Genomic DNA, 25173 nt, shown 5'->3' on the forward strand with positions numbered 1-25173 from the left:
GGCTTATCTGCTCAGTGCTTGGTGATCAGGCCTTCCTGCCTCTGGGGACAATGCTGGCAATCACGAGCACTGTCCCCGCCTGGACTTCCACAGGAGCTGTGGGTCCCAGGGCCCGAATGTACCCTGCAGGCAGGCGGGGCGGGGCGCCCTCCACCCAGCTCAGCCCACCTACCTTTTCTCCTGGAGGGCCGATGGCACCCTGGGGACCGGGAAGACCCTAAGGGGGAAGAGTAGGGCGGAAAGGGAAGGAGCGGGTTGACCCAGAGCCCCTCCCTGCCATCTGTCCCCCGTCCCTCTGCCCCTGAGCCTCTCCCTCACCAGGGCACCGACTCAGGTTCCAGGTCACTTCAGGATGCGGGCCCCTTCGGGCTGGACCAGCAGCATGGGACAGAGCTCGGCAGCGGCTCAGGCCCAGGGCACCGCACTGCAGACCCGTACCGCCCCCAGCCCACCGCCCTGGAGCCTGCCCCTGGCTCCTTACCTGGGCGCCTGGGTTCCCCTGCTGTCCTGGGGGGCCAGGCTCTCCCTGGGGACCCTGCAGGACACAAAGCAAAGGCACTGAAGGCGGCTCCAGAGGGCAGACAGGGTTACTGCATGTCCCCCCGGGGGCCTGGGCACTCCGTCCTGGCCTCTCATCCTTCACACCCGCTCTCGCTCCTGAGCAAGCGGCAGACGAGGACGCCCAGATGGGAACGGACAGCAGCCCAGTGGCCGCCGGAAGACCAGACCAGACACTGCACTGGCCGCGGGGAGCTCGGTGCAGGGCACGCTTCCTCGTTTCCACGGACGCACCTCGGACAGTGGCCAGGGGGGCCCACGAGAGGTGGACCGACCATAAGACCCGTTGGGCAGAAGCCTCCCAAACCACCCCCACCCCCACCCCGGCAGAGAACAGACGGGCCACGCAGCCTCTCGGGGGGTGTCGTGCACAGTGAGAAAGGACGTCCCTCCGCACCGGGCAGCCCATCTGGCTTCGGAGGGGACGAGCTCGGACCACAGGCTTAGTGTGAGCTCTCCACGGGGCCTGCTCCGCCCGGGGCCTGGGGCTCAGCTCTGTGCCCCCTCCTCACACCTGTCCGGGTTGGACCACGACAGATCTCCCTGGCCTGGCCAGGAGCGCGCCCGTGGGGACTCACCATGAGGCCAGGTGGCGGGGACACCCGAGACTTACCACGTTTCCTTTCGGGCCTGTTTGGCCGTCCATACCCGTCACTCCCTGGATGAGATTGAAAAAAAGAGACCAAATGCAGAAGAATTAGCAACACTCTTGTGGAAAATCCCACTCAGCACGGCTTGGCCCCCTGCTAGCCATGTGTCAGAGGGTGGCATGTGCTTTGGGAAAGGGGACAGGATCGATCCCAAATAAGTCCTAAAGGCTTGGTCGGCGAGGGGCTGCTGGAGCTGCCAGGCCCATACCGAGTGGGGCAGAGGGGCTGAGAAAGGTGGGTGGGCCAGGCCTGGCCCTAGGGAAGCCGTCCAGTGAGACAAAGCCCCACTGGAACTGCAGGCTTCTACTTCCTTCCAGAACTTTCCAGAAGCTGCTGGAAGTGCTTTCAAGCAAGAAGAAAATGTGGTGTCCCAGTGACTGTTTATAACAGCACGTGCTGTCTCCAGGCAAAGAGAGCATTGTAAAGCCAGCTGGCCTCTGTGCCTCCGCCTGCAGCCCCGCAGCGGCTAGAGAGTTTGATTTGCTTGAGCACCAGAGCCCTGCCGACAGCTCGCACCAGCTCTGGGCAAGGGTGCACAGTGGCCGGCGTGGGGAGCTGGCTGAAGGCCCATGGGGTATGGAGGGCAGCAATGGACAGACGTGCAAAGAGGCGACAGGACTTACAGGAGGTCCAGGAGGGCCCGGGGGACCCTTTGGCCCCAGCAGACCACGCGGCCCCTGCAAGAGGAAAGAGCAAGAAGTCTCAGACTCGGCCGGGAGTCCCAGCCCTCCCCGGGCCAGCGAATTCTGCGGCCTCGCTCAGCCCCGCCCCTTCCGGCTGCAGCTGGTCTCCGCGCTGCCCAGGGAGCCAACACCCCCTCCTCCTCTTGCTTCGTCTCCTCACCCCACCCCACCTCAGCGCTGGAAAGGGACGCAGAGGTGCCTGGAATTGATGCGGGGCTCAGACAGATCGAGGGGCGCCCTCGGGGAAAGGGCAGCCTTTCGAGTGGATGGGGGAGCCCTGAAGCTCTCCGTCACTCCACAGCCCTGCTGCACGGGACACTCCGGTCCAGTCCTCGTCTCCGGCACCCTCTGCAATGCCACGTGTGATGACACGCGGCTGCGTGGCTGACGTCAGAGTCCGTGGGTGCGGGGCGGACAGAGGTAGGAGAAACCAGGTCTCGGATGAGAACATCGGGACCAAGCGCAGGGGATGTCGCCTGGACCTCAGGTCTTTTCCGGGATGGCCACACGGCCCAGAGCCCAGTCCCTCCCTCCCCTGGCAGTGCGGCCACGTGTGTGGGAACAGCCCCACGGCAGCAGCACCGAGGAGAGGACGGTTCTCAGGACTGGAGCGGAGACCGAGCAGCGTCCTTGCCCGCCACGGGAAGGAGCCCGCATCCCAGGGGCTCACGCCCACCCCACCTACCAGGGAATTACGGCGCCTTTAACGGACACACAGCAATTTCCAGTGCCCTTAATTTTGACAGAACCTTCGCAGATGCAGTAGATGAGAAACCCTCCCCACGTTCACTGCCACTTAAACGTTCCCTTCGCTATTTTAATACCTAGTCATGAAAATGTTTTTTAGAAGTTAATGACCCAGAAAGTATGGCTTAGACGTGGGTTAAAGACAGAGCTGAGCTGATGAATTCTCCTTCGTGGCTCATCAGACACCTAGGGTGCAATTTAGTCCCAAATGAACGTGCAGTGCCAACCCCAGGCTCTTCTCCACGCTGCGTTCGCAATATTTCTCCTCAATTAGCATCGCCAGATGCGTATGGCCCCACTGATGTCGATTAAAAACGTGAGATGTTCAAAAAGTAACAGCGAGTGAAATGTAATTAACGTCCTCTTGTTGCAAGGAAACCTGCTTTGGGCCTGAACAGAAACCGGCTTCTGGAACAGCGCTTTCCAGAGCCCGGGCAGGGCATGCTGCTGGGGGCATCTGGGAAAGCATGGCCACCAGAAGGGGTGGGGACTCTGCAGACTCGGAACTCCTTGAGACTGCCCGTACACCTACCGTGATGGACCCCAGACTCCTGTGATGACCCTGAACACCTACCTGGTGGACCCTGAACACCCGTGATGACCCAGGACACCCATGATGACCCCGGACACCCACCGTGATGGACTTTGGACTCTGTGATGACCCTGGACACCCGTGATGACCCTAGACACCCACCATAGTGGATGCTAAACACCCATGACGACCCTGGACACCCGTGGTGACCTTGGACACCAACTATGGTGGACCCCGGACACCCATGGTAACCCTGGACACCCTCCATAATTGTAGCCTGGAGTCCCAGCCACAATCCTCAGAGACCTGAGCTTCCTCCTCCAGGAAGGTTTGGATCGACTCCTCAAGACTGTTCCACCAACCCCCATGTGCTCCTTCTTTTCCCTCCCAGGGGAATCCTCAGACCTGTCTCTGTGTCAAAGCTGAGCACTCTCTGATCTATACTCCCAATCGACCCCCGATTCTGCACAGAGGCAGCCTGTCACTGTGACAAAGACACAGAGTCCCACCCAGTCAGTGGACTTACTGGTTCCCCGGGCAGCCCTCTGGGCCCAACTTCTCCATCGTCACCCTATAGGCAGGAAAAAGCAAGATGTTAGGGATAAGCTCTGAAGTCTGGACACTGGAGAGACAGTGTTTCGTTCAGCCGAGCAGAGGCCTCCTTGGCCTGGGACTGCTCGGCATGTCCGGCCAGATCCGCGAGGCCCTGTGCCCGCTGGAGAGGCCTGGAGTGGCCTCAGTCCCGGAAGTCTGCGGGAAAAGGTGCGTCTGGGCTCTGGGACCCACTGCTCAGGGGCTCGCACACCACAGCTCCACACAGGGGAAACGGCAGAAGGTCATGAGGTCAAAGGGTTTGGATTCTTGATAGGCAATGACAGAAATGAATGACACAATAACAGAAACCAGAGATGGCCAGATAGACAGGCGATACGGGTTAGGCAGATGACAGGTACTGTGTGCACACGTGCAGCCACACCCACACACATATGCGTATAGCCATGCGCACACACACGTGCACACGCGTGCATGCACACAGCCACGCTCACACATACATGCACACACGTGTGTGCACACAGCCACGCTCACACATACATGCACACGTGTGCATGCACAAGCCATGCTCACACGTATACGTGTACACGTGTGGATGCATAAGCCATGCTCACACATATACACGCACACACACAGCCATGCTCACACATACATGTACAGAGTCATGCTTGCACACACATGCACACGTGTGCATGCACAGCCATGCTCACACATATACATGTACACACACACGCAGCCATGCTCACATATACATGTACACACATGCATGCACACAGCCAAGCTCACATGTGCACACAGCATACGTACCCTTTCTCCGTCATCTCCCGGAGGTCCCGGTGGGCCGGAAGGACCAGGGTCACCCTAGAAAATGAACCAGGGTCAGAGTCAGCCACCCCGGAGCAGGTCACGCACGCTGGCCCCAAGTCCCCACTTCGTCTCTCTCTAATTCTGAGACTGAACCCAAAGCCTCTGCAGCCTTTCCCGCAGTCACAGGACATCAACCCATTCGGAAGCCGAGCATGCTGCATGACGGGTCAACCCGGTGTGGACACGCTTGCCAGGGACTCAGTGCCCCGGGGCACTGTGCTAGACTGGGCGCCCAACAGGGCCACAGGACCCTTAGGCGGGGTCTCAGCTACACCAGCCAATCTCTCTGCCAGCCCCGCGCTGACCCCAGGCAGGTCCCTGGCCTGTGCCGTGAGCATCACGGCGGCCAGCGCTGATCTGCCACATGCGGCTGGTGCTCCACATGTGCTCATCAGCCGGTCAGCTGGACCGGCCCCCCCAGCGACCACCTCCACATGCTTGCTGGGGAATGCGGACGAAGCAGTTTGGGCTAAATCGTAACTCCTATTTCTCAGTGTGTTAAATAAACCTCCCTGACCAAGTTGACATATGTGTGAGTGCGTGCATGTGCATACACGTGTGTGTGCCTGCGTGTCCAGAACGTGCCCAAATAGAAATGACACGTCACCTCCGAGCGCACATGTGCACACAGCGCCCCTGAACTGCGGAGAGCCGGCCCGTGGAAGCCATGTGATCAGGATGAGGGTGTCAGGGTGGCTGCCAGGCGCAGTGCGCCCCGCCCTCTCCACCAGGAGTGGGCGCTGGACCGTCCCCACCTCCTGGAATCACCAGAGTGACCCTGCGCCTGCCACAGGCCTCAGGTATGGCATCGCGCCCTTGGGCCGACCTCCCGTCACCAAAGTCGTCAGGTCGTGTCCATTTCCACTCCCCACCCCACAAGGCTTCTTCGGTGGCCACTCTGGGGTCGAGGGGACCCGGTCCCATCCAGAAGCCCAAGGCTGCCTGGAAGGGCCTCTCGAGATGGCCCTGCCGCACAGACCCCATCAGGCCCAGTGCCAGGGACTCTCAGACGAGAGGCACTTACCCTGTGGCCCTTCTCTCCCGGAAGTCCAGCCAGGCCATCGAAGCCACGGTCGCCCTGCGAGGAGGACAGAGGGCTGCTCAGAGACCGCCCCGCTCACAATGAAGGCCAGCCTTCCTTGGGCCCCAGGACCCTGTGTGTGGTGGCTGCCGGCCCACCTGTCACCACACATTCCATTGCCTTGGGTCCAGCTTCCCGGCCTCTTCTCCCTGAGACACCCACACAGGCCTAGACAGAGAGGTGGCCCCAGAGTCGCAGACTGGGGGCCCAAAGCCCCAAGACCTGCCGTGCCTGGGCGACTGCTGAGCAGCGGGAGCGTGTGCTCTGTGTCGTTAGGCTCGTCACTGCGCCCTCACACGCAGCGTCTCATGCTCCCCAGTGGACCCGCACTGGCCGCCCCACGCATCCTGGCCCCCCGGCCAGCCCTCCCTTCTGCCCAGCTGCCACCTGGAGCCCGGGACAGCGCCGAGCGCGTGGATATAAACCACGTGGGCGAGACACATAGGCTGCTCCAGGCTCTGACACTTCCATTGCTCAAAGAAGCCCAGGAGGTGCTGAGAGTCAGGAAGACCCCTCCCCCCAGGTCACTGAGCCCAGAGCCTCCTGCGAGCTCGGGACCCCTGGGAGCGCCCGAGCGCTCAGCCACGCCCGCGACTAGGTGAGCGGCGAGCAGACGGAGTGGACCCCTGGCTGTCCGGGTGGTCCATCTCCATCCCGCCCTGGGAACAGCTGCTGTCCCCTCTGCGGGTGCCCTCTGGGGGAGGCGACATTTCCTCCGACACCTGCATGGCCTGGACAAACTGAGGAGCAAGGCTGGACCAGGAATGGGGGACCTTCGGACCAACGTCAGGGGCAGAGGGGTGGCCACGCTGAGCCGCAGCAGCCGGGGGCCGTGGGCTCTGGCCAGATTGCGTAACACAGGCTTCGTTCACATGCAGCATCTGTTCTTGCCCCCAGAGTCCAGGAGCTCAGACCTGGACAAGACGGTTTCGGGGCCTGTGAATGTGAACTGAGTAGCCTGAGAACTTCGGGGCCACGCCTTCCCCGCACTGGGCCCCGAGTGTCTGCCCCATCATCTGTACATTTGTCAGTGGTTTTCATAGTTGGGGCTCCGCCCCCTCGTGCTCACTACCCACTCGAACAAATCCGCCACCTAAACTAACTGCAACTGCCATACGTGCTCATAAAATGCAGCCCACCAACCCCCGGCTTCCTGCAGCAGGCCAGAGTGACCTAAACAGAGCCTTCCTCACCCCCAAGGTCTCACCCCCAGGCATCACAAGTCGTCACCTGTCATCATAATCACGTTCGTCATTGTAACCAGCAGTTGGCCACATCATCAACGTGACTACAGTGAGGACAGTGACCCGGGCAGTGGGACACCGCAAGGCGGAGAGTGGCAGCCTACCTTGGGGCCGGTCTGTCCAGGCATGCCTCTCGCTCCGTCGCTGCCAGCACGGCCCTGGAATGGAGGAGGGCAAAGCGTCAGACAAACGAGGCCTCAGAGTGGCGGCCCCTGTGGAGCCAGGGCAGGGTGCCCGGCCCCATGCAGCCTGGCTGGAGTCCGGGGCTGCTGGGGACCTCACGCGTGGTCCTGGTCTCTGCAGGCCTCGCCCTCTCAAACTGCCCATGATGCCCCTTGCCCCTTTGTGCCAGTTCACAGCTCCAGAGAGAGCCCGCCCTCAACACCAATCCACATTTACCCGCCACCTTCACAGGCTGGATCGAAGACCGATAAGCACAGGTGAGAGCGAGCAGCTGGTGTCAGTCCGACTGACTAAGGACCGGAGGGGCTGCTCGTCTCCTGGAGGCCACAGCTACCCAAAGGCAGGGTCTGGCCATCCATAGGGGCCACTCCATGGCCATTATCTCCAGCTAAGGAGACAGTCAAGGACAAGCCCACGGTCCCCACCTGACCGGCATGGGGCGGCAGGGCAGGGCCTGGACGGCCAGTGTCCACCATAAAGGCCCTATAAGCACAAGAGAGCCAGACCAGGCTCGAAGTCACCGAGACGGGGACAGGGACCCGACCAGAGGTCCACTCACTGACAAGGCGCATCACTGGCTGAGTGGGAAGGGCTGGCCCGGGTCAACACTCCTCCCTTCTCCACGTCCCGGGCACAACCTGATAAATGAGGCCGTCGCCCTGTGACTCGGGACCAGCAGACAGAACATCTGGAGAGCGGCCGCTTTGGGCCTCAAAGTACAATGAAGCCAGTGGGGGCAGCACCAGAGGAGAGGGAAGTGGGGGGTCCGGGGGACCACACGAGACGGTCTGTGCTCCCCAGTTAAACGCTACGAGATGCCAGGAACCACAAGTCATCTCAGAGCAGGCGCCCCAGCGACACAGCTCCGGGCAAAACGCAGACACCAACGGGGAGCCTCTCCTTTCAGAAATCGAGTTCACACGAGGTCACGGCACGACGTTGCCTGACAAATGTCCAGGTGCTTCTATCGGGCACAGTGACCTGGCTGCCCTACAAAGCGCCAGGGCGAGCGCAGCCCACTGGGAGCCGCTGGCTGCGCGGCCTCCTCCCGCCCCCCCGCTGCTCCAGCGGATTCGGGACGCGGTTGTGCGTGCCGACGGCCCAGCGCCGCCTCACGCTGCGACTAGTCGTACTGTGAGCCACTCACGTCTTTTCTCTTTCCAGTTTCCACCTCGACTGAGAAGCTACTTCTAATAGCACCTTTGGTAGGTGCTTTCAACAACACCCAGGAAAACAAACGCGTCTCAGAGTCGGATCCAAGAGCCACCTGTCTGCCAAGAATCACAAAATTCCCGCCTCGGTGGCCCTTTTAGGGTCATTAGTCCAACCCGCAGCTGGTGTCTGGACCCTTCACAGATCCAGGGCCTGCAGCCTCAGTGGGCCCACGTGAGAACGCCGAGCCCGCCTGGCTTCCTCCGTCACCCCCCACTTACTAGCGACAACTAACTCCTGGGACAGGAGGCGCCGTGGCCGCTAAGGAATTCCTGATTCTCACCTGAAGCCAGAGCGAGCGCAAGGGGACAGCACTCCTCGAAGAGGTTCGTGCTCCGTGACTACAACGCAGGAACGAGAGCTTTGTTCCCGTACCCGCAACACCCACTGGCTGAAAAGACCCACTTGTCCAACGGGTCTGTTAGGCCCCTCCCCGCCCCCCACTCGCCTGAGTGGGGTTCACCAGCTTCGGTTCATGTATAAATGTGGGCCCTCCCTCAGTAGGCCTAGACACAAACTAGTTCCTGCCGGTTAATTACATCTGAACAAAGAATCCAGGTGGCTAGGGGAACAGGTGAGCTGCGGGCCGGCCTGGCGGCTCCCCGCAAACCCAGGCCGTTATCTGGAGAAACAAGGCTGAAGCGAGGCCACCAACACTTTTGTCGTCTCCACGCTCGCTCCCACAGGGCCTGGGAAGCTGCTCTCGTTAAAACTGCTTGTGAAACTAAGTTGAGATGCTCAGGACGGAGGCCGCGGGCCCAGCCCACTACCCGGTGGAATGGGACCCCGGCCCTGGAGAGTGTGTCTTCAAAAAGAGTCCCCTGGGCCTTCCGGAGCCAGGCCTGGCCTACGCAGTGGGCACGGGGGGCAGACGCCCTGCAGTCCCGCCCCATCCGTGCCCCAGTGGGCGCTGAGCCCAAAGACACTCACCCTTCTTCCAGGCTTTCCTGTGGGGCCGGGCGGGCCCTGCACACCTCGGGGGCCCTGTCCAGAATCGGGGGGCAAAGGGTCAGTGTGCGTCCATGCTTCTCAGAGGCAAAAGCACAGTCTCGTCCCCATGTTGTCAACCCGGCCCGTGGCTCATCCTCCCAGCTGCCAACTCGCAGACAGGGCACAGGACCCACCGCCCTGAGTGAGGGCTGGGGACGGAGAGCCGCCAGCCCACTCCCCCTGCAGACGCCAGTCAACTCTGCCACACTTCCAGCTTCGCGTCAGGCGACAAGTCCCACTACTTTCCTTGAAGAAAGGCAGCACTTGGGGCACCCCCACCCCCACAGTCACGGCCTCGACGCACCGGAGATGCCCCTTCGGAGAGCAGAGGAGGGGTGCTCACGTACCTGTGGGCCCATGTCTCCTGGCTCGCCCTTCAGACCTCCGCTCCCAGGAGGGCCCTAGGGAGACAGGTCTGGGTAAGGAACGCTCAGCAGGCAAAGGCTGGAGGGGCGGCCGGGGTGGGGGCTGCGGGCAGCGCTCAGGACCGCCTGATGGGCGGGGCTCCTTCCGAGGGCCCACAGACTCCCAGCCCCTGGAGCCAGCCCGCCTGCCTGGGGCAGAACCCGAGGAGCGGGCAGCAACGGTTCAGTCTGGACCTCCTAGTTCTGAACAAGATTCTGGACAGTGGCGACGGGCACAAGAGCCACAGAGCTCAGTGCAAAGCTGGTCTCTCCGGGATGAATCTGACCGCGGTGTGTCATGACCCCAGGCCCAGATGGGGGACAGCCCTGAGCCACACAGATGGGGAGGGCACTGACCACGGACCGGGGCTGGCGGCCAAGCCCAGCCCCTCCTAGGGGACAGGCATGGGGACACCGTGCATTTAAACCCTCCTTCTCCTTGCAAATTGCAAAGGCCGCTCATAGTCCTCAGAGACCCATCCACAGGCCCTGTGTGGCAGGGCCAGCAGCCCGGGCTGCCCCGCCCCGCTGCAGCCTGGACTCTGGAAGCACAACTGAAGAACGGTGACCCCCGAAAGGGGGCTCGGAGCCCCACGGTCAGGAGGCAGAATGGCAGCCAGAGCGAGTGTGGCGGGCCCTGCGGCCCCGCACCCAGGGGCCCTCCCCTGCCCTGGTGCCAGTGGCAGAATCAGTGTCGGTGGCAGCTTAGCGTGTGTCCTTCCAAAATGAGCTGGGGAGAAAGGGCAGGGGATGAGGGGGACGCCCCGCCCCACCCGCCCCGCACTTACCATGGGGCCAGGTCTCCCAGTAAGACCCATCGGGCCGGCTGGCCCCCTCAACGCCAGCTGCAAGAGGAAACAGGACGGGCTGAGAAATGGCAGGTGTACCGGTCCCAACAGGTGAGAAGGGCCAGCAGGAAGGAGCCCCTGGAGGGGGAGGTGGGATGGAGCCCGGAAGCCCCGCCTCCACCCGCTGGGCCTCTTGGCGCCAACCACAAATGGAACAGAGGAGGCCCAGGGGGGCCCGGAGGGTGGGCACTCCCCAGTCCAGGACGGGTGCTCCGTGCTTCCCAGCCCATCTCCCTTGGGGCAGCCTGCAGCGCGGCCTCCCTGCTGGGCCGGGCACGTATTTCACACCCGAGTTCTCTCCCAGAGTAAATCATGTTCCCGGGAGGGCCACCTAGCGGCCTCCCGTGTCTGGGGAGCCCCCCTGGGTGAACTAAAGCAGCCCCAGAAGCGCGGGTGCTGTTGGAGCCCCAGCCACCCGTGGATCCGGCCAGGACACCAAGGGGACCCGGACACTGCCGGGGCGGCCCTGCCCCCACCCCACGACCCTGGCTCTGTCCCACCCGGAGGGCCCATGCACCTGCCATGGCATAGACAACCCACCCTCTTCGGGACCTATCCTGCGCCCCATGCACGACGCCATTCCCGTTTCGGAAGATTTTTTGCAAAGTAAGACCTACTTGTAGGCCTGACCCCGCCTGGCTTCTATTAAAACGTCACCAGAGGAAACGGCCCGCAGGCAGCCCCGGCCACTGACCCGTCGCGGGGAACGGGTTTGCGGCTCTGCACTGTGGCACTCCGGTAACCTGCTCTGCCGCAACGACCCGATTCTGGAGCCGCCTGCCATGACCCACGCGCTCTGCTCGTTAGCATCTGCCCCGCTGGCTGGGAGCCACACAAACGTCGCCAAACAAGGGCTTACTTAGCGGCTCCTTGCGATGCCCCGTAACAGGCGCTCTGCTGAAGGACCACCCACCCGCAGCTGGCATCTGCACGCGTCACGGCCAATCAATGGTCCAGCCTCACTAATCAGAAACTCAGCCCGCCGGTCAGCTGACGTGCAGAACGCAAAGGCTCCGCAGGACCCCGGGCCGAGCGAGGGGCTCTGGGACCCCTGGGGCTCCCCCCACAGAGGTGTCCCCGCCCAGCCCCATCCCCCAGGGACCAAGGGCCACTCACCCGGGCCCGCTGCAGAATGGCTTGAGCTTGGGACTCCTGGGCCGAGACCATGGGGCCTTTAGAGCCAGCATCGCCACCCCCTCCAAACCGGAACTGCGGGTGTGAGACAGGGGGTCACCAAGGGTGCACAGCCTGGGTGCCCATGCTGCGCCTCGGGGTCAAGTGGTGTCCTTCGGCCTCTTAAGTGACTGCAGAAACTCGGAGGGTCGGGGTGAGCAGTTCCCAGCCCCAGAGCCTTCCCCATGCCTACCCCCTACTCTCCAGCCCAGAGCTGCCCTGGCCCCACCTGCCAACTTCAGCCCCCAGGAGCCCCCTCCCCGAGTCCAGGAAGCCCTTTCTGGCCTCTGCCGCACCTCACCCTGAGACCCCGTGGTCCCTGTTTACTGCAGGGAGGAGCCAAGGGCCATGCAGAAGGCTGCGCTCAGGCGGCCTGGCCAGGACGGTCCTGGTTCCACACGAGCTGCCCCTGAGCTGCACCCAGCCTCTCGGGCATCGGACGGGTAGGTGGCATGGGCTCAGTCAGAGGACCGACGTCCACATCAGCCACATACTCTGTCTCCGGCCCTCAGCTCCCCATGAAGGAGATGGCCCCGTGGCCGTCACCCATAAGGTCATGGGCAGGCCAGGCTCCAGGAAGGACCAGCTGGCAGCGTGTCCACTGGGGGTCCGAGTAGCGAAGCGGGGTATCTGACCACGAAGGCAGAAGCCCCACAGCTTTCCTTCTGAGAACCTGACTCCATCCCTCCTGGGTGGGCCAGCCCTGGACGCCGGCCAAGAGATGGAGACCTTGACCACTGGTGTCCACTCTTCAGGAGAGTGGGTCGCCCCCAAGGAGCCTACGGCTATGACACGTGGGCCCAGGCTGGGGCGAGACTGTGGCCAGGAGAGATCGTCCCCCTCAGAAACAAAGCGCGAGGCCCCACTCCTGCTGCATTTGAAGCCCTGAGCACCCCTGAGCCCGGCCACCTGCCCCCACAAATAAGGCGACTTACAGGCAGCATGAGCATGGTTCCAGGGGGGCCGGGCAGCCCATCGGCCCCGGGAAGACCTGGGCGTCCAGGGGGACCCTGTGGACAGAGGAGCAGAGAGAGCCGGGTCAGAGTGCACAGGGACGGAGCTGGGGTCGGAAGCCACAGAGCAGCTGGAAACACACTGGACAAGCACCGACCCTGCAAAACGCCGGGGCACGGGATGTTCCGCACCCCAAGCCCTGATAAGGCGGCACGTCGCTGTGGACAGGATGGGGAAGCCTCCTGGGGTACGGACATGAGGAAAGAGAGAGGTTTGGGGGGCCCAGAGGGGGGCACAGCGGGAGGGTGGGGCTGCAGTCCTGCAAAACGCTCTGTAAGCGGTTTACTCCCAGGCCAGGTTTTACCCCTCAGCCTTTTAACCAGCTCAGACCCCAGGAGCCGAGCAGACCAGGCTTGTTTGTGTGTGGACGGAAGTTCAGCTCCCTCCCCCAGGGGAGAGGCTCCCGCTGGCCGCCCTCCAGCTGAACACGTGGGCGCTGGTCCCTGGCCTCTGTGCTGACGGTGACGACGGTGACCGAGTGATGCCCCCGGCAGGGACACGAGATCGATTCCTGATTCTCCGCAGAGAAGACCAAGAACCGGGGTGCTTCTCCTGGAACAGTCCAGAAGGCGTGGACCCGTCCAGGTCTGGACTGACACTTTTCTCGCCAGTAAATGTTTCCTGTCGCAGAAGCAATCCCCGTCCTCATGACACACGGATTTGTACGGAGTGGAAAGCGAAGGCCCCGCTCCTTCCCCGAAGTCCCCGGAGCTCAGCTCTGACGTGCCGAGAAGCTGGAAGCAGGCGGCCCCGACACACGGTCTGGGACGTGATCGTCCGCCCACGGTGTGTCCCCACTTCCGAGACCGGCTTCTCCATGTCGTGCTGCGATTCACTGCCCGTCTCGGCCCCCTCTGGGTGTGGCCTTGTTCTGTGTAACAGCGAGAAGCGTCCCACGCCGGGTGACTCATTTATTTATCTGCCCTCCCCCCGTGCACATTTGGGTCGTTTCCAGTTTGTAGAGTGACACGGGCTGCCACGATGAACATTCAAGCATCTTCCTTAGGTCTGTCCCTGGAGCGCAACTGCTGGGTCAAAGGGTTACACTGGTTTTTTTTTTTTTTTTTTCTCTTATTGCTAAAGGACACAGCCAAATTGCCCTTGCTTGTCATCTTGGAAAAAAAAATTCTCAGAAAATTAAAAACTTGTTTAAAACAGAAAAGCCTAGAGCACATTCGGCTGCCCAGGTTCCCCCTGGGAAAGCCCCGCTCCCCGCCTCCGAGTCCATCCCAGATCACACAGGGATGACACGTCATCCGCGTAGTGCACGTGCTCCTGGTGGCCCCTGGTGTGGCGCTGCAAGCCAGGCCCCTCCTCCACCACTCCCACCTTCCCAGACCCTCTCCCTGTGCTCCTCCCTGCTCCCTGCTCCTCCCTGCTGCTCCCTGCTCCCCGCTGCTCCCGCTGCTCCCGCTCCTCCCTGCTGCTCCCTGCTCCTCCCTGCTGCTCCCCCCTGCTGCTCCCTGCTCCTTGCTCCTACCTGGTGCTCCCTGGTGCTCCCGCTGCTCCCTGCTGCTCCTTGCTCCTCCCTGCTCCTCCCTGCTGCTCCCTGCTGCTCCCTGCTCCTCCCTGCTCCCTCTCAGCCACGGGGTGACAGTTCAAGCCCAGAGGCTGCAAAGGCACTTTCGCCCTCGGGGTGGAACACTTCCTCTCTGCTACCACCGGGCAGCCACGGGGAAAGAACGTGAAAACAGGAGCGAGGACACCGGACTCCCAGGAGAAAAGGGACGTCAGGGGACAGCGGCCACCGGGAAGCCTCCAACGCTGTGAATTTGACATGCGTCCTGCACAGCCGCGAACCTGAACTTGTACTTCCTCCGGCTTGAAACAGCTGTTAGCAAACCTTTGCCAAGCACTGAGGTCTGTCACATACTTTGTCCCCGAGCTGGAAGATGGGGCTAATCAAAGCCGCCTACGCGTTTTCTGGAGCACTGAACACAAACCAATGATGTGGCTGGCTCTCTGTCCCACGGCCTGTGTTGGATACCCAGGGACACTCCGGCAAGGGGAAGTGAGGTCATGGAGACCTCCCTTTCTGGGCTCCAGCCACAGGTTCAAGGCGAAATAAGAAGTATCGCCTGGCCTCCTGCAGAGATGACTCACAGTGACCGGCCCGCGTGAGAAAACGGAGCTTGCGAGTGGCTCACGGGGTCCTTCACTTCCTGACTACGGTTAACACCGAGCAGGGCACACGGGTGGCTCTGACGGAACAGACGCACCCCAGCGCTGGCTCGTGACTTCTGCAAGCCGCTCCTTTCTGCGGCGACGTCCTGGGTGTTCTCTCTGGCCCGCTCCCTCCGTACACCGTGCCGTGGACTCCGCTTCTGCGGCGGAGGCCGCCCGCGCAGACGCACTGTCTGCTGCATAAGCGGCTCCCTGTGGGAGTTTCCCACGATGCCAGCATGCTGGGCGGAGACCCACCTTTCCCACGGGTCCTGTGTAAGGGCACCCGGAACTTGGAGCGATTCCCATCGTGGCCTTGGGGTACAAGACAGACACGAAAGACGAATGCGACTGGAGGCAGCGGTCAGTCAGGGCTGGGCTGCCCGTGCCCACAGGCCTGGGCCACCTCCAGGGAGGGATGCCGCAGGGAACGGACGACGTTCGTTCCCCAACCTCTGTGGCGCCAGGGACCGGGGCTCCTGAGAGAATCTAACGCCTGGGGACCTGAGGCGGAGCTGAGGCGGTGATGCCGGCGGCGCTGGGGAGCGGCTGCGGATACAGATGCAGCTTCGCCCACTCGCCCTCCGCTCGCCTCCCACCGTGCGGCCCAGTTCCTAGCAGGCCAGGGACCGGGACTGGTGCACAGACAGGGGTGGGGGACCCCTGAACTACAGCGCGTGCACACGTGTCAGTGTGCGTCAGTCTGTGTGGGGGGCCCATGTGTGTGCAACTCTGCCAAGACGCCCCGAGCCCCGAGGAGCACGCGGAGAAGATGGGTCCGCACGCCGGGGCAGCAGGGGGGCTCCGCTCCCTGGGACTGAGTGGGCTGCAGTGTCCTCCTGGGTCACGAGCACTTAGATCCCCTGAGCCAGGCCGGTGCCCAGCCCTGCGGGCTGAGTGGCGCGTGTCCGGAGCAACACCGTGGAGACATCAGTCAATGTCCACACACGCTACGTGTGGCTTAGCGACCGCCCTACGTCTCAGAGAAAACAACAGCCGCCACTATGTCACATGGGCTTCTCCGGTCGACGTGTGGACTCCACCACACTCATGGGTCCACCCGACGATGGCTCTGTGGGGACTCGGCTGTCACCACACGTCACGCAGACTTTTGGAACTAGCTGCAGAACTTGAGTCGTGCCGGTCCTGGGGGGAGGGGAGAGCAGTGGCCCCCACTTGCTTGTGTGGAATTCCGACTGTGGCAGAGCGGGCAGCAGCGCGCTGCCCAGCCAGGCACGTGTGGAAGGGCCAAGCGACCCAGAGGCCGGCCAAGTCCCAGCCATGGAGCAAAATCCGCGTCCTCTGCGGCCCCAAAGCCGCCAGCCATAGCGAAGCCGAGTGGCAGAGCGCACCGAGGCCCCTACTGAGCGGGACTCGGCGGTCACCACAAGGACGCGCAGGGCCAGGAGGGCTTCCTCCCTGTCCCACAGCTAACAGCGTCAGCTGCTCTGTCCACAGGCAGCTGGCCGCAGCGCCCAAGCAGCTCTCCAGAGCCCAGCGGCGGACAGCCACCAGCCCTGGGCCTGCGTGTGGCCTCAGAGGTGGACCCCGGCCACCTTTCCATGTCCACCCCGAACCCTAGGTCCGCACTCTGCTCCAGGCCACGCCAGGCCCAGGGGTAGATGCTCGTTAGGACACCTGCTCCTGGTCCAGCTGACTGTGCTCACCTGGAGTCACCGGCTCGGCACGCGACAGAAAGAGAAGGACAAGAGCCAGGCCAGGCGAGGACCCACGGGGCCGCGAGGTGTCAGAACGAAACTGCAGCCTCGGGGCTCAGCCCTCGTCCCTCCCGCAGCGACCCCGGGTGCATCCCTCTGACCAGGGCACCCCGGGTGAATCCCTTTGTCTGGGGACAGCTCCCTGCATGTCCGTTGTGTTATTTCCAACACAGAAGGGCGGGGGGCGACGAAATCCGCAGATCGAGGCGGAGTCACTGCCGATTCTGTGTGACGCAGGGACAGCACCAGAGTGCTCTGGCCGGGGCAGCTGCTGTGGTCCCTGTCACCGTCAACTGACGCAGCACTGCCTGGCCGCCGCAGTGAGCTGACCGCTGGCAGCCTCCGTGGGACTAGGGTCCCACGGAGCGTGGCTGAGTCAGCCCTTACTTACCCTTTCTCCGGGGTCACCCACTTGGCCCGTGGGACCCATCGTTCCTGGAGGTCCTGGGAGACCCTAGAATTAAAAATAAAGTCAGGACAGAGTTCAAACATGCGGCCCCAGGGAACACCCAATTCTCGCGTGGCTCGACGAGGGTGCTGGGCCCCGGGGTCTGCAAAAAGTGGCGAGCGCCCCTCTTTTCCATTCAGGAGCTTTAAGGGGTGTCACCAATCCCCCGTCCCCGAGTACCACCCACACGTCATGGGAAGATAAAGTGACACTCACTGCGGGGCCTTCAGGGCCTGGTGGTCCCTCCAAGAGCATGCCCTGGAAGAGACGGAGACAGCGGCTGAGACCCTAGGTCCCCACCCCTCCCAAGGCCCCAGTGTGACCCTGGTCCCCCACAGACCCTACTGGTGAAGAGAGCCCCCAGCTTGAGTGACCAGAGGACACAGACTGGGGCCCGGGGTGGCACCCACTGTCCTGGCAGGCGTCTTGAGCAGCAGTCTCTGGATGGGCTGGGGTGGGAGGCTTCATCAGGGGGCTGCAGAGCCCCTCCAACCCCCCACCGTCCCTCCCACCACGGCCCCCGGTCACTGCGAGGATGCACACCACGGTGACACAGACGTGCACCAGAGAGGCGTTTGTACACGAGATGCACACAGCGAGCTCGTCCCGACAGCTTTGTAAGCCCAGCTTCCTGCCTCCTCCGCTGACAAAAACGGCTGCGAAGGCTCAGAAACTGAGCCAGGGTGAGGGGCCCGACCTCTGGCCACGGCGGGGCCCGGGGACAACGGCTGCCTGCCCAGACACACCAACTGCTGCGCTGGGCGCTGGGCGATGCTGGGCGGGATATCACGGGAGGGCCCGCCCAGATCGATCCAGGCCAGCCTGGGAGGGAAGCCGGGGACCGCGGGGCAACCCTGCAGAGATGCCTGGACCCTCCCGGAGAAGCCATCGCCCAGAAGAGCCCGCCCCCGTGGCCACCGCCAAGGAGGGCTCTGTGACAACAGAGGGTGGCCTGGCTGCAGCATGCTAGCCTTGGGCGCACTTCACCAGGGAGCAGACGCCTGTCTCAAAATTCAGCCGGGAGAGTAACTAAGAAAACAGGCAGCCTTTGCGAAACTCAAGTCTCTTAATGGAGGTCACCCACGTGCTAAACAGCACATGCCAAAAACATGCTTTTTAAACCAGAGGAGAAAGCCTCCGACGGACATTCGCCCGGGAACGCTGAGTCTGCGACTCCCGGGTCCCTGAGGTCCCAAGTGGCCGGGAGCCCCGAGGCCGAGTGCCCCGCTTGCTCTCGGCAGAGTGCAGCCCCGCCCCGCTAAGGCGCCTGGGACGTTGCTGACACGCTGCGGGAGGTGCCCGATCTGAGCGGGAAATAGCCGCGTGTCCCCGGGACGGGTGCAGAGAAGCGCTGGCTCCAAGCTGCACCGACCGTGAGCCACGTCGCCCCAGAAGGAGGTCTCTGGAGCAAGTGGGCGAGGGGACGGCCACCGCCACCTCGGCCCGCAGTCGGCGGGGAGACCACGTCAGCGTCTCCCAGGCCGCGGCCATCTGTCTATGGGGGTTAAGACTCTGAGGACATCTGGCGACGCTCCAGACTGAGAAACTCCAACTGTTCACATGATTCCTCTAGGGACAAGGGACACGGGCCTGTGGACACTCGAGCAGGCTGGGGGCTGGGCAGGAGTGACGCCAGGGCCCGAGAGAGAGGTCGCCCTCCCCCGACCGTGTCCAGGCGGCGGTTTTCTCCCGCAAAGCTGAAACGGGCTTTCTGCAGAGGGGCGTTCGTCCGGTGTGGCCTGCCCGTGTTCTGAGCCCGCTGCTCCGGCCGCCCCCACTAGCAGAGCCTGGGGCCCGTCACCGGAGCTCCCAGGGCTGGGACGCATGACTCTCCCTCCAGAGTCTGCCCACTCTGGGGACGTGAGCAAACAGGAAGCTTATACAGGCAGAGGTGCCAGCCTAGCTGCCCGCACCCCCAGAGCCAGGGGACCAAACCCGGACCCCGCAGCCTAGGCAGCCCCCTGCCCTGGGCTCCCACTTTTCCCGGGCAAGGTGCTCCTTCACTGAAGTATTGACACCACAAAAGGCACTCCAAGTCAACAGCATGTCCACCTGGGGACCAAAGCCATCTGCACAAATGTCACTGTCAGTCTCTACACCCCAGTGGACAAGCACCGCTCAAGCCACCCACGGAGAGGTGACACTCCATTCTTCTGGGACGGCTTCCAGGCTGAACTACACGTTCCTTCCCCGTGGGTCATCTGGACTTGGTGTCCGGACTTCTCGTGTGGCTGAGCAAGGGGCCACCTGGCCTTGGCTCCCCGCTGCCCCAGGCACCTCTGCACCCTTCCCCTGCACCCTCATCCAGATAAGCCCCGTCTTGCTTGGACTCACAGAGGGCACTGGGAGGGAGATGGCCCAGTCTGAGGAAAGGAAGCGCGTCCAGTGGCCACAGCCCAGTGGGAGCACGGGGTCCCATCCCTGGAACAGGCCGGAGGAAGGGTGTAGAGCCGCCAAGCGCCTTTGCAGCCCCAGATGCTTCCGCGGGCCGGGCCGAGCAGCGTCAGCTGCTCACTGAGAGCTCGCTCCCCGAGATGGGACACACCCTTAGCCCTGGCCACTGGGCTTCGGGTCTCCCTGGGGAGCTGGCCACATGCTGCCAGTCAAGGGTGCGAAAGAAGCTTCTCAGGTCCCCAGGAGGATGGAGACCACCACGGCTCTGTACTTTAGGAGTCCATGGTCAGAAGAGCACTGGGAACCCCACGCTGCATCCTAGGCTCAGCCATCAGGAACTGGGGCCTGGTAGAAATGCTGCACCCCAGGCCGGCCGCACTCCTCCCTCACATGGGGTGACGAGTGGGGGGACCCCGGCACCTGGTCACGTGGCATCTCGCCGTGGGCGGTGGGGTTAGGGCCCTGAACAGGCAGCTCTCTGGCCACAGGGTGCACCTCGGGGCTGCCAGCAAGGCATGGCCCCGACATCAGAGGACACCCCAGCATTAAGTGGGTTGCCTGAGGGGCAGCTAGGGCTCCACCCGCCCTTGTGGTCTCACACGAGCAGACACCATCGGCGGCCCTTTAGTGTGATGGCCGTGCGCCCGTCACCAGCACCGCTGGGTCCTACCCAGCTGGAGCCAGGACAGCACTGTGGCAGCACGTCCCAGGGAGGGGGCGGCCCACACGCGCCAGCAAACGCCCCCCACAGCTGCACCCCGCCCATAAGGCGGAGCTCTGGCTACCCGGCCTCCACTGCCCACCGCAGATCTGCAGCCTCCCGCCCCCCAGAGGGGCCCTGCCTCCCCCAGAACGCCTGGGTCTCCTCTGATCAGCTGACACAGTGTGAACACACAGGCCCGCGTCTGAAGGGCAGAGTTTGGACCAACGTGGAACCCACAGAGCCACCGCCTCAGCCAAGCTCCGGGACGTCGCCCCGCCCGAGTCTCCGCTCTAAGCAGCACCTGGAGTCCGTGCGGTCACAGAGCTCCTCACAGTGGCCCAGGGCCTGGGGTGCAGGGCCCCAGGGGTCTGGCCACGCCCCCGAGCCGCGGCCTCCCCACCTCTGCCCGTCTCAGAGAGGAGAGAGAAAGCGCCCTTACTGGTTCCACGATGGCGGGCTCGCCCTTCTGCCCCTTCTCGCCTCGTGGTCCTTCGATCTGAAGTTCACAAAACACAGGTGGAGAGAGAATGAGGTCGGGGAGGGAAGAGAAGGCCAGGTGACAGCCCAGCGGTAATGACGCTTCCAAGGCAGGGCTGCTCCCAGCAGCCGCCCCAGGCCCAGGGGAGTGAGGCGAGCAAGGCTGCCCCCCGGTGCCACGAGCCCACCCCCAGGCCCTGCCCCCGCCCAGCCCCTCACCCCTTCAAAGACGGTGTCCTGGTTCGCCGGCATGCCCGGCCCGATCTCGGACGGCGAGACCGTGGGGTCATAGTAAGGGTCGTAGTAGTTCTCGTCCAGGTTCTTGATGGTTTCTTCCGTGAACTCCCCGTCCAGGTCGGCTGTTCCTTCCCCTGGGGCTGGAGCTGGCTGAGAGGGAGAGGGCAGCAGGGGTCACCCAGAGGACGCCAAGTCATTGGACAGAGATGCCCCTCCCTTCCCAGCTTCAGGCCTCCGGGGACAGTGGCCTCTGGGAGCCTGGAGTCTAAGTTGTCAGCAGACCTCCCGGGGCCCTTGATGGCCTCTTCACACATCTTCTTCCTCTCACTGTGGGAAAGCTGTCACCCAACCCCCGGACACCCCGTGGCTAACCAGGGCTGCTCCGGGATGGCAGCTGCGTGCGGCAGGCCTCCGGGCCCGGGTCACAGGCCCCTGGGTCCACACCCACCGGCAGAGGATTCAGGCCCCTCAGAACCCCGCGTGTCCGCTCTGTGGTGTCAAGGATTCAGCAGCACGTGGTGGCCGTTTTTAAGCTTTTACTGGGCCGTGCACCGTGCTGGATTCCTCCTGAGTCTGAAAACTTGGCAACGACCCAGGGGGCGGGCACATCGGTGCCTCGTTGTAAATGAGAACAGAGATGGAGAGAGGGGACGTCACTTTCCAAAGTCACTGGCAGAGACTTCAAGAAAACTCACATCAGGACCTCCCGCCTCACGTCTCTTTGCTTGTCCAGATCCCTAACTTGTGTACCTGTCTAGCCTGACCCCTCCCCAGGCCACACAGACAGGGACACCGTCTGCCAGCCCGCTGCGGTCACCCATCCCTCCCCCGCCCCCCAGCCTGAGCCCCGGGAGGCCTGTGGGCAGGGCCCACGTTGCACATGAGAAGCTGACCAGGGATCGACCCAGTGGACCCGACCCCACTCAGCCTCCGTGGGAGCAGAGCCCACTGCAGAGGTCCTGCCCCTCCCCTAGACAAGCCCACTCAGAGGAGAGCTTTACGTTGGAGGCGTTGGAGGTGTCGGTTGTGCTGGTGGGAACTCCGGCCCCGGGGCCGTGGTCGGGGAGCTGGTCAGGGTCCTCGAGGCCCTCCACGTAGCCGAGGTCCTCATACGGGGGCGGCGTGTAGTAGTCCTCACTGGGCACATAGTCGTAGTCCCCTATGCCGGGGTCCTCCTTCCCGGCCCCCGCGCTGCTGTCGGGCACTGGAGGGGCTACCGTGGGGGGCAGGGTCACCTCCTAAGAGCCGGGCAGAGAGAGGCAGGGCTGGGGAGAGGGCCGGCACGGCCGGGCCCAGGTCTCGGGGCTCCTCCGTGGCGAAGCGTGGGCCCCTCAGCCAGCCAGGAGCCCCATGCGCTTCGGGCGTGGGCCACCTCGGCCCAGGGGTGCTCAGGATGGACCGAAACCCCCCATGAGGCACTTGAAAGGGTGGATCGCATCTCAAAGCACGAGAACACTCCCGACCTTAGGGCAACATGCTCCAGTCTCTGGGACAGCCCGTGGGAGGGGACTGTGCCCTTGATGTCACACATCACCCCAGAGAACCCCCTGCCCAGCTCGTCCCTAAGCACGAAGCATGTACAAGCACCCGTCACTCAGTCCCTCATTTCCCGACTGAGCTTCTCCCCGCCGCCTCCAGCCTCGCATCGCCCAGTGGCCCCCACACGTCTCCGCACCCCGCACCCCATGGCCTCCAGGGACCGGCAGCTTCCCGTCCCCGCACCCCGCACCCCGTGGCCACCCAGTGGCCACCGTCCCCCTACCCCGCACCCCGCGGCCTCCAGGGACCGGCAGCCTGCCCGCCCAGACCTCGGCAACCTCTGTGGTCTCCCTAGCAGCCTCCACAGGCTCCTTGGTAGGCGCGGGCTCCTTGCTCGGGTGGTCGGTGTCCTCGTAGTAGGGGTACTCGTAGTAGTAGGTCTCGCCTTCCCCTTCTCCGTCCGGGTACTGCAATAGATGGGGCGCGTGAGGAAAGGGGGCCGTCGGGCGACCAGCCTGCTTTCCTCCCCACGCTCCGGGCTCAGCCGGGACACGCGGACACCGGAGAGCCAGGCCCGGCTGCAGGACACGCCCGTGCGGCCTGACAGGGCTCCTTTCCCCCTCCACGTTCCTCGGGAAGCTGAGCTGGCACCGTGAGAAGGCCAAGGGAGGAAATGGGGAACCCCATCCAGGTCCCTTTCAAAGAAACTTAAGTCTTAAGAGGTCCGTCCTCGTTAGAACCCGAGGACCAGAGGACCGGAACCTCCAGGCTCTGCTGGCAACGCTGCTGCCACTCAGGGCGCCTTGCCCTGCACGGGAGCCCCAGAGCACAGAGGGGGCGCTTCGCAGAAACAGGGGGAGCCCCGGTCCTCAGGACCATTTCTGCATGCGGAGCGAGGAGGGCCGGCCAGGGGGCCTGGTCCACAGGAGCTGTGCTGGGGTCACCGGCCAGGCCAGGCCGTTCTCGGGCGTGTAAGATGCGCCTGGGCCAGGAGACCCACGGCCTCGTGAGGGCCACTCTTCCTCCTCTTCGAGTGGTCGTGAAAGAAGGGGGCCGGAGGAGAGATGAAGAGCAAGGCTGAATACGAGTTAAGAGAAGTGGGGGCACCCTGAGCAGGGGCCGGGGAGGATTCTCACCGGCAGCGGGAGGATTAACAAAAAGCCAAGCCAGGCGCGGCAGGGGTGTGAGGGAGGGGGATGAGAAAGGTGGACCCGCAGACCACGGCAGGTCACAGCAAGGGGGACGAGGCGAGGGACACGCTCCTGAGGCTCGGGACAAGGCTGCTCTTCGCAGTCACTGCCACTCGGGGGGTCAGAGGGTCCCCCTCCGCAGGGAACAGCCCTCAGTGCCCTCCTGCCTGGCCAGCTCCAGACAGTCCCCGAGGACACCTGTGGCATCTCCGCTCACAGACACCCAACCTAGGTCGTAAGCCATCAGGTAGGAGAGGCACCTCGCCCTCGTTGTCAAAAACTCGTCTGAAACTTAAAGGAAATGGTCCTCAGCGAACATCCTTTCAGGATCAATCCACACGGGTCCCACGGCTTCCATGTTCCTGCACCCCCACCCCGCCTGCCGGCCCCCACGACTCCCACCAGGAACCGGCCAGAGCTGACTCACGTATTCATCTGGGTTGGGGTCCTGCGACTGGGGGGTGTCGGGGACGGCGGTGTCACAGTCAGGGCTGTAGTGCTCGCAGTAATCGTAAGCTGCCCGGTGGTCTGAGACGAAGAGTAGCTGCTGGATGTCACCCTGGAAAAGGATAAAAGCCCCTGAATGAGTGGCACACAGGGACTCACCTGGGGACACGGGAGCAGCTCGACACCCAAGAGGAGAAGCCTGTCCTCAGACACCCACTGCCACCAAGAGCCACTCAAGGCAAGCTGGCGTGCTCACCCACACGCATCTGTCCATCCACCCACCATCATCCGTCCTCCATCCATCCATCCATCCATCCATCCACCCACCATCCACCCACCATCCTCCATCCATCCATCCTCCATCCATCCTCCATCCATCCATCCATCCATCCACCATCCATCCATCCATCCATCCATCCATCCATCCATCCATCCATCCATCCATCCACCATCCGTCCATCATCCATCTATGATCCACCCATCATCCACCCACCCCAGCACCTAACTCAGAGCTTCACTCTCCACGTTGTCTCTGTCCATCTCCCTGGAGCAGCAGGGCTGCCAAGCTCCCTCCTCCTCCCTCCTATTCTCCCTCCCTCTCTCATTCTCTTATTCCCTCCCTCCCTCGCCCACCTCACTCCTCCCTCTGGATATCAGAGGCTCCTGGCTGATGTTTCAAACTCTCCAGCCGAAGAGAACCACGTTACAGGAACAGTGAATCAAAACCACATATTTATTTAGCAACATGACTTGTAGTTCAAATTTCATCCAATTCAAATAAAATATTTTCTCCTGTCAACTAGCAGCTTGACATCTGACTGTACATTCTCCAAATGCAGTTATTGGAAGGAAGAGGAAGCTGGGGGGGTACCTTTGGGGGGCAACTGTGACCGCTGGCACCCAGTGCCCCCCTCGATCGAGAGCCAGCGCTCCATGTCAGTGTCTGGTGAAGGGCCTGGATGTGCCGCGTACCTGTGTCCCAGGGTCCCAGGGCGCCAGCCCAGCACCAGGCGCCCAGCAAGGCGGAGTCTCTGGCACGAACACCCATGGACAGGCACGGGCGGGACGTGCTTCCCCTGGACCCACTGCAGGCTCTGGACTCCAAGGCCACGCTTGTGCTGACCCTGGCTCAGCCCGCCGTCTGTGGTCCAACCCCACACTGCAGCAGACTGAGCGCGG

The 25173-nt window shown here is 63.2% G+C and overlaps 1 protein-coding gene across 1 annotated transcript in view; it reads right to left on the reverse strand.

The window, feature by feature from the left end:
- LOC102884520 (collagen alpha-1(V) chain) overlaps positions 1-25173 on the reverse strand; it is a 94749-nt gene that overhangs the window by 55748 nt on the left and 13828 nt on the right. The window contains exons 4-23 of the mRNA XM_025051190.1: positions 23975-24106; positions 22687-22824; positions 21880-22116; positions 20861-21028; positions 20604-20660; positions 17284-17325; positions 17011-17073; positions 12660-12734; positions 11668-11760; positions 10492-10548; positions 9647-9700; positions 9240-9293; positions 7019-7072; positions 5614-5667; positions 4530-4583; positions 3697-3741; positions 1832-1885; positions 1172-1216; positions 482-535; positions 173-217 (exon numbers count right to left, since the gene is read on the reverse strand). Of these exons, the coding sequence (XP_024906958.1) occupies positions 173-217; positions 482-535; positions 1172-1216; positions 1832-1885; positions 3697-3741; positions 4530-4583; positions 5614-5667; positions 7019-7072; positions 9240-9293; positions 9647-9700; positions 10492-10548; positions 11668-11760; positions 12660-12734; positions 17011-17073; positions 17284-17325; positions 20604-20660; positions 20861-21028; positions 21880-22116; positions 22687-22824; positions 23975-24106 (1575 nt within the window). The remainder of the gene's footprint in view (positions 1-172; positions 218-481; positions 536-1171; positions 1217-1831; positions 1886-3696; positions 3742-4529; positions 4584-5613; positions 5668-7018; positions 7073-9239; positions 9294-9646; positions 9701-10491; positions 10549-11667; positions 11761-12659; positions 12735-17010; positions 17074-17283; positions 17326-20603; positions 20661-20860; positions 21029-21879; positions 22117-22686; positions 22825-23974; positions 24107-25173) is intronic.

This window comes from Pteropus alecto, unplaced genomic scaffold (assembly GCF_000325575.1).
Source record: "Pteropus alecto unplaced genomic scaffold, ASM32557v1 scaffold67, whole genome shotgun sequence".
NCBI classification, from domain to species: Eukaryota; Metazoa; Chordata; class Mammalia; order Chiroptera; family Pteropodidae; genus Pteropus; species Pteropus alecto.